At 39.5% G+C, this 7,428-nt stretch overlaps 1 protein-coding gene across 2 annotated transcripts in view; it reads left to right on the forward strand.

The window, feature by feature from the left end:
* Positions 1 to 1,546, forward strand: part of SHPRH (SNF2 histone linker PHD RING helicase) — a 57,883-nt gene extending 56,337 nt beyond the window's left edge. For both annotated transcript variants that reach the window (XM_076333908.1, XM_076333907.1), the window contains one exon: positions 104 to 1,546. In XM_076333908.1, the coding sequence (XP_076190023.1) occupies positions 104 to 200 (97 nt within the window). In that variant the 3' untranslated portion in view covers positions 201 to 1,546. The remainder of the gene's footprint in view (positions 1 to 103) is intronic.
* Positions 1,547 to 7,428: the final 5,882 nt, after the last annotated feature.

The following is a 7,428-nucleotide window of genomic DNA, read 5'->3' on the forward strand; positions in this document are numbered from 1 at the left end:
AACAGTTACTGGACTCTGAACTGTGTGGTCTGTCTTCAGTGCATACAGCTTGTTACTTAAGTTGATTCCTTCTCTGATGTCTGCATGCAATCTTTTCCCACAGCCACACGAGCTCTTCCATGAAACAGTCAGAAGCCTCAGTTCTGACAGTGGCAGATTTGGCTGACCTTTTTACAGAGGAAACTGAAGACCTTGAGTAAAAACATTGGTTTGGCCTAATGAAATCAGAAAGTACCTGACCTAATATGCACCGGTATATAATCCACTTGATCTGTCATTCCTGTAAACACCATCTAACATTTGTCCATAACAGAGCTATTGGAAATCAGAAAGTCTTAATTGTTACTGGTTTATTCTGTGGTGAAGTTCTTAACAGCACACACTTCTGATAGCACTGGAGAAAACTTGCACTTTGCACATTATACAAAAGCACGGATTCTATTCCCAAAGAGCATTTGAGCTGGATGCTACAACTGAGATCTTGGACCCTTGGCTGAGAGGATTTTTACCATCAGGTTTGATTGGCTAGTAGCTCAGTCTGAGAGCAGAACTATGTGGGTGGTTGGGTGGGAAAGGGAAGCAGAAAAACACAAATCTAACTTTTTTTTTACTGTACAAAGAATTGTTAGAAAGAATGACTGTAAATTAATGTTCTTCTAGAAAGGGCTTGTTAGCATTTAATGCAGAGTTACTGAACGTCTTACTGGTAACACTTTAAATGACTAATATTTACTAATAATTTGGATATTTGTATTAGGCTTTTAGATATTCATAAAGACTTGTGACAGTTAAAAATTTCATTGTTAATGCTTACTCACTGCAAAATGATGATAATTAAATTATGCTTTTTGTATGTGTGTTGGTCTGGTAATCAGTTAAATACTTGAACTTACTGTACATGTTTTCACTTATTCTTGAAGCCATGACTAATTTAGTGCTTTGTTTAAAAAAAAAAAAAAAAGTAATGCATTTGTTATGGAATTTTTAAAAAATTAATTGGTTAAGCTGCTGATCACTTTATAATCACTTGGTGCTTGTGTACGTTTTCTCACCCTGATTTCTCTGTCTCATTCTCCCCCTTAAGGATGCAGCAATCTAAATACTCAAAATAGATGAGATTAAGGTAGGCAGTCTAATTATTAGGTACCTAGTCTAAGTTAGTTAATCAGTGGAGAGAGATGAAACTTTAGTGAAACTTCACCCTTAGATATGCAAGATCACTCTACCCCATCTATATTGACAGTAGAGAGTTTACAAAACAAATCTAGGCTAACTTTTAGACTGCTGAAAGTAGGCAAGATAAATTCTAAGCCTTTTGGCATAGGTTATGGATACACATTTGCGTAACACCATTTCTGAAGGTATTACAGAAGCAAGCTCAGGTACGCAGTTGGTGTTAGACACGATTTTGTGTTTAGAGACTGGGCAAATGTATATGCATAAGCAACAGGCTACTTCCCTCAAATTACAATATTTACTGTTTGAGTAGGCAATGTTTTTTGTATATTTTAGAAATCTTACTTGAGGTTGAAATTAAAATGAGTCCTTTAAGAAATATCATCTTAGAATTTTTACTCTAATAATGTCTGCTAAATAGATTTGCTATGTAGTTATTGAGCTTCTTGAGTTCTCTTTTCAGTCATACTACATTTGAGTTGCACCATTTGAGTATTAAGCCTATCCGCATGGCAGACAAGTTTTCCACTGCTGACAACAAATATGAATAGAATTTACATGAATAATATGTATCAAGAAGTGGGTTTTTGGCATTTATAGTCTGTTGTCCTTCTGGACCGATTAGATACTTTGTTCTAAAGACTATTTGAGTAAATTTACAGGCAATGTATCTTTATTTCCCATATTTGTAATATGTACTAGTCTTATTTATACATTTTGTTTTGGAGATTACTGATTTTTTTTGCAGATTACTGTTTGCAGCAAGGGAAATAGAATAGATAGTAGACTTTTTTTAAAATGAGATTGGTCAAACAGTTTGTACAGAGGCTGTGACATCTCCATCCTTGAACATACTGGGAACTCAAATGACCCTGAGCAACCTGATCCAGCTTCAAAGTTGGCCCTACTATGAGTGGTGTGTTGGACCAGATGACCTCCATGGATCCCTTCCAGCCTAAACTATACTACAGTGTACTGGAGATCATGCTGTACAGTCACTCCAGGAACTCTGAGGGCAGCAACATTCCAGTTTCCTCATCGTCCTCAGAGAATTTTAATATTGTACGACGTAATGTGACTAAACAAGGAGCTGCTGTTCACTTTGAGAAATGACGTATCTATGTTAAAAACTGTGGAAGCACACAGTGTTTACATTCATAGCTCCCATTTTAAATAACTAGATGTGGGAATAATAGTTGTCAGTGAATGTGAAGACAGAGAAGCAAACTGAAAAATATCTGCTATGAGGGGTTTCCCAAGATCTGCAAGTTTTTGGCTTGCTTATATAAAGATGGTGGTTTCATTGTTTATTTACAAAAATGTGGCTTTTGGATTCCTAACCAAAAGCATAGCTTCTCATCAAGCAGTGCATGAGTCTTTACTCCCGATTTATTTTCTTTATGCTCACATAACAGCATGGAATGCCCAGAGATCTGGTTCTAGGCCCTCTCCCGACTGCCCTGGAGCGCCAGGACCTAGAGCTCTGGAGGTTTAACATTAAAATGTGTGCACAAGTTGTGTTAAAGTACCTCTTGGAATTGGAAGGTTGAACCATTGGAGTATATAGCCTGTGTCAGTAGTAAAATGGATTGTTCAAGTTTCACATAATATTAAGTACAGAGACTACATTTAAAGAACTATTTTGAAAAAGAAACCAAACTGTAATTTACCGCTTTTTGCCATTCTTTGCAACATTTAGTTTCTTTGACAAAGGTTTTCTGTCAGACATCTTAAGACACCTTATGAGGTGAACTCTCTCCTTTTTCTCTCCTTTTTCTCTCCTTTTTCTCTCCTTTTTCTCTCCTTTTTCTCTCCTTTTTCTCTCCTTTTTCTCTCCTTTTTCTCTCCTTTTTCTCTCCTTTTTCTCTCCTTTTTCTCTCCTTTTTCTCTCCTTTTTCTCTCCTTTTTCTCTCCTTTTTCTCTCCTTTTTCTCTCCTTTTTCTCTCCTTTTTCTCTCCTTTTTCTCTCCTTTTTCTCTCCTTTTTCTCTCCTTTTTCTCTCCTTTTTCTCTCCTTTTTCTCTCCTTTTTCTCTCCTTTTTCTCTCCTTTTTCTCTCCTTTTTCTCTCCTTTTTCTCTCCTTTTTCTCTCCTTTTTCTCTCCTTTTTCTCTCCTTTTTCTCTCCTTTTTCTCTCCTTTTTCTCTCCTTTTTCTCTCCTTTTTCTCTCCTTTTTCTCTCCTGAGGGTGCAGCTTGTACGACTGCTTTTCTCTTATCAAAGCACAGTAAGCCTGTTTTCATGATGCTGCCATGATTTTGCTGTCAGGAGAACACTCTTTTGAAAGACAGTATCTTAGCTGAGAACAAACTTTGCCCTGTTGTAATAGTTCCAATGTACTCATAGAAATGGCATTTTCCACAGAAGACCGAAATCTATGAATACTGACTGCAGGGTTTACGTAATATTTGTGTGGACACACCCACAGTCATGTACCAGATTCTCATGTGTTCTCCTGCTAAAACACGTAAACATGATCCGAGCTGACAGTAGTGTTTATTCGGTGAAGTCAGTCCCTTTAAAAATGAGGCTCCAACTGATTCCAAAGAACTCAGTGCTGACCTTTCATCTCTTTCAGTTCCATGACAAATAATGTTGGGAGTTTTTTGACTGTAGTTGGTGAGGATTTCAGGACAGGTTTTTCTCGCTGTATATAAAAGTTCAGTGCCTCGTAGAACAGAGCTGTCATCTTATTTAGGTATCTGTAAAAGCTTGATGCAAATAGTAGACTTCCTTGAACCACACAATATGATAGCGTTGGAAACTAAGGAGTGCGTTCCCTTATGGTGTTAAATTGAGTTCTGTGAATTTCACTGTGGATCTTTAAATGAGTTTGTAAGTTAAGGTCCTCTTTGCTGTCTAAATCTTTATGCCAGGAAAAGGTTTTCATCTTAACCTGTTAGATAACTTTTTAGCATATTAATGAAAGTCCAGGATACACAGTAGTTTTCATACAGGTCAGATACTACAAAAGAATATTTACCTCAGTCTTCTCATACATATTGAAGTTGTATATTAAGGAATGCACTTAAGAGTTGATGATGCTTTTTTGTGAATTAGGTCTTCCAAAACCATTTTTCTGCCAGTATCTGTAGGTGTATTCAAGCTGTCTGCCAACAGAGTGCCCTCTACGTCAGAAGTAACTGTGCTTCAATAGAAATGTGAGTGGGATCTTACAGAAGAAAAAACGCATAGTTGTTTCTGGCTAAAACTGTAATTAGACATACTTCTTCCTGTAAGATTCTGTCTAGATTAGTGGCTGAGGACCAGTTAACAACTCTCTACCACTGTGTTTTCTGACACAAACAGTGCTGTCCTCTTTCCATCCCTTTTTGCAATCCTTATGACTACATTATATTTTCCAGGGGTCCCAGAATTGTTTGTTTAATTAGCAACTGTGCTTCAGTTAAATTGGAGGGGAAAAAGTCTGTATTGACTAATCTTGCATTGACCAATGTAAGAAAAATTAACCTTGAAATTTATTGCTCCCCCAAGGTAAGGAATTAGATGAGTTTCTAAAGGAAAATCTGCGTTTTCTTTTTCTAGCTATAAATGGAGCCTGTTTCTAAAGCTTAATCTAAAGATTTACTGCTTAAAATCTGTATGATGAGCTTTTCTATAGACTGAAAGGCTAGTTGCAAAGCCACTGTGCCTGTGCTTTTCTTCCTTTTTTGGTTGCCTGAAACAAGTAAGGTCTTTACAAGATTATATACTATAAGCATAGGTTAAAGGAATTTCATAATGGAGAAAAAAGGAGGTCCAAGACATCCTTGTGTCTCCCTTTCTCTGTGTCTGTCATCCCATCCTACCCCCCCATCCTCCACCCACCCCCAGCTTGCTCAGTTTGTTACAAAGAATGTTTGTGTTTGGTCAGTGGAAGTAGAGTAAGAGTTGTAATCCATAAAATGGCTACAGTAAAACTAGCTTATTGTGTCAGAGGAAGAGTGTCGGGGGTAAAGGGAATTTGAGCCTGGTATAAATTCTTTTTTGTACCTGTAATTTACCCCTATTCTTCATCACTGTAGAAGCAGATGTTGAATTTCAGTCTGTTAACTTTTATATTTCTGGCTTTACATTGTACAGCTGACATAAAAAGACCTGGTAATCTAATTACTGAGCAGCCAGTGAGGCTTACAATTTTTTAGTTGTAAATCTATAGGTTTTGGATTCATAAAATGCACCTGAACCACTATCCCAAGTCCTGGTGTATCCACTGTCTTCTCTTCTTCTTCAGAGGAGGAAGGAATAGGTAACTATTGAATCACTGTAGCATTGAATTCAAGTCCCAAGTAGTCATTCTACATATTCTATAGTCATACAGCATGTAAAGAGGACAGTTAGTTGAACTTGTAGCTTTCAAATGTAGTTAAGGAATTAAGTCATCTGGGAGGGAGGTAAATGACTGTAGGGTTTCTAAATACTAGAATAATTCTACTTCGAAAATTGGGATGTGAGATATCTGTAAACCTCTGGCTCAGTTTCCTTCTATATACAAGATGTCAGCCTTCCAGGGCTTAAATTCCAAGTCCCTTTGTTTTGTGTATTTATAGATTTCACACAAGCAAGTGCCCAGCCCCATTCATTCAACTGGACACATACCAAATTTTATCAGTTTAGGAACAGATGTCATTATTTCCATGATGTAACATCTCTTGGTTTGATAGCAACCTTCGCATCAGGTAGAAACGACCTTTCCAAATTCTACCAAGTGTAAGGTCTGACTGCTTACAGGGTGTCTCAAAATGTAAGTTGTTAGTGTAGGCTGGCTTAGATAGTTGTGGGGGTTTTATGCCGCTTTTCCTCCTATCCTATGGGGGCTAGCGAGCTAGCAGGATTCATGCTATGTTGCTGTGAATTGCCCCCTCTTTATGCTAACAGGTTACCATTGTTTGTGAAAGAACTTTTGTTGATGAATCTAGGCTTTCTCTTGGCTATGTCATTTGGTTAAGGAAGAAAATCTAGACTGCCTTTCTTCTTACCCTGATGGAGTTTTGTCCTGTCGCTCTTGGAGTCCCCTGAGACAGAGGACCACAGGTGTGGGAACAGTGACTTTCCATTTGTGGACACTGAAATTGTCAGGGACCAGCTGTATCAGCTGAATGTTCACAAGTCCATGGGGCCTGGTGGGATTCATCCCAGAGTTCTGAAGGAGCTAGCGGATGTTATGGCAGGACCCCTCTCGATCATCTACCAAAGGTCTTGGGTGTCTGGGGAGGTAGGTCGCTGCTGACTGGAAGCTAGCTAGCGTTACTCCAATCTACAAAAAGGGTGTGAGGGAAGACCCAGGAAACTACAGACCTGTTAGACTAACCTCAGTTCCTGGAAAAATTATGGAGAAGATTATACCGGGTACTACTGAAAGGCATTTACAGAATAATGCAATCATCAGGCACAGTCAACATGGCTTCACAAAGGGAAAGTCCTGTTTAACTAATTTGATATTCTATGATAAGGTCACGTGCCTGGTGGATGAAGGGAAGGCGGTGGATGTAGTTTTTCTGGATTTTAGTAAGGCTTTTGATACTGTCCCTCACAGCATCCTTCTGGGCAAGTTGTCCAACTGAGAAATGAGCAGGTTCACGGTGCTCTGGGTGAAGAACTGGCTGAAGGGCAGAGCTCAAAGGTTTGTACTGAATGGGGCTACATCTGGCTGGCGACTGGTCACCAGTGGTGCTCCTCAGGGTTCAGTTCTAGGGCCAGTTCTGTTCAATATACTTATCAACGATTTGGATGCAGGAGTTGAATGCACCATTAGCAGGTTTGCTGATGATACCAAACTGGGAGGTGCTGTTGACTCTTGAGGGACAAGAAGCCTTGCAGAGGGATCTAGATAGATTGGAGCATTGGGCACTGATTAATGGGATGATATTTAACATGTCCAAATGCCGGATTCTGCACCTAGGATGGAGTAACGTTGGGCACAAGTAGAAACTGGGAGAGGAGTGGCTGGAGAGCAGCCCTGCAGAAAAGGACCTGGGGGTGCTGGTCGACAGCAGGCTCCATATGAGTCAGCGGTGTGCCCTGGCAGCCAAGAGGGCAAACCGCATCCTGGGGTGCATCAAACACAGCATAGCCAGCCGGTCAAAAGAGGTGATTATCCCGCTGTATTCAGTGTTGGTGCGGCCTCACCTCGAGTGCTGTGTGCAGTTCTGGGCCCCACAATTTAAGAAGGATGTGAAGGTCCTTGAATGCGTCCAGAGGAGGGCAACAAAGCTGGTGAAAGGGCTGGAAGGAATGTCCTATAAGGAGCAGCTAAG

This window comes from Aptenodytes patagonicus, chromosome 3, assembly GCF_965638725.1.
Source record: "Aptenodytes patagonicus chromosome 3, bAptPat1.pri.cur, whole genome shotgun sequence".
Lineage (NCBI taxonomy): Eukaryota > Metazoa > Chordata > Aves > Sphenisciformes > Spheniscidae > Aptenodytes > Aptenodytes patagonicus.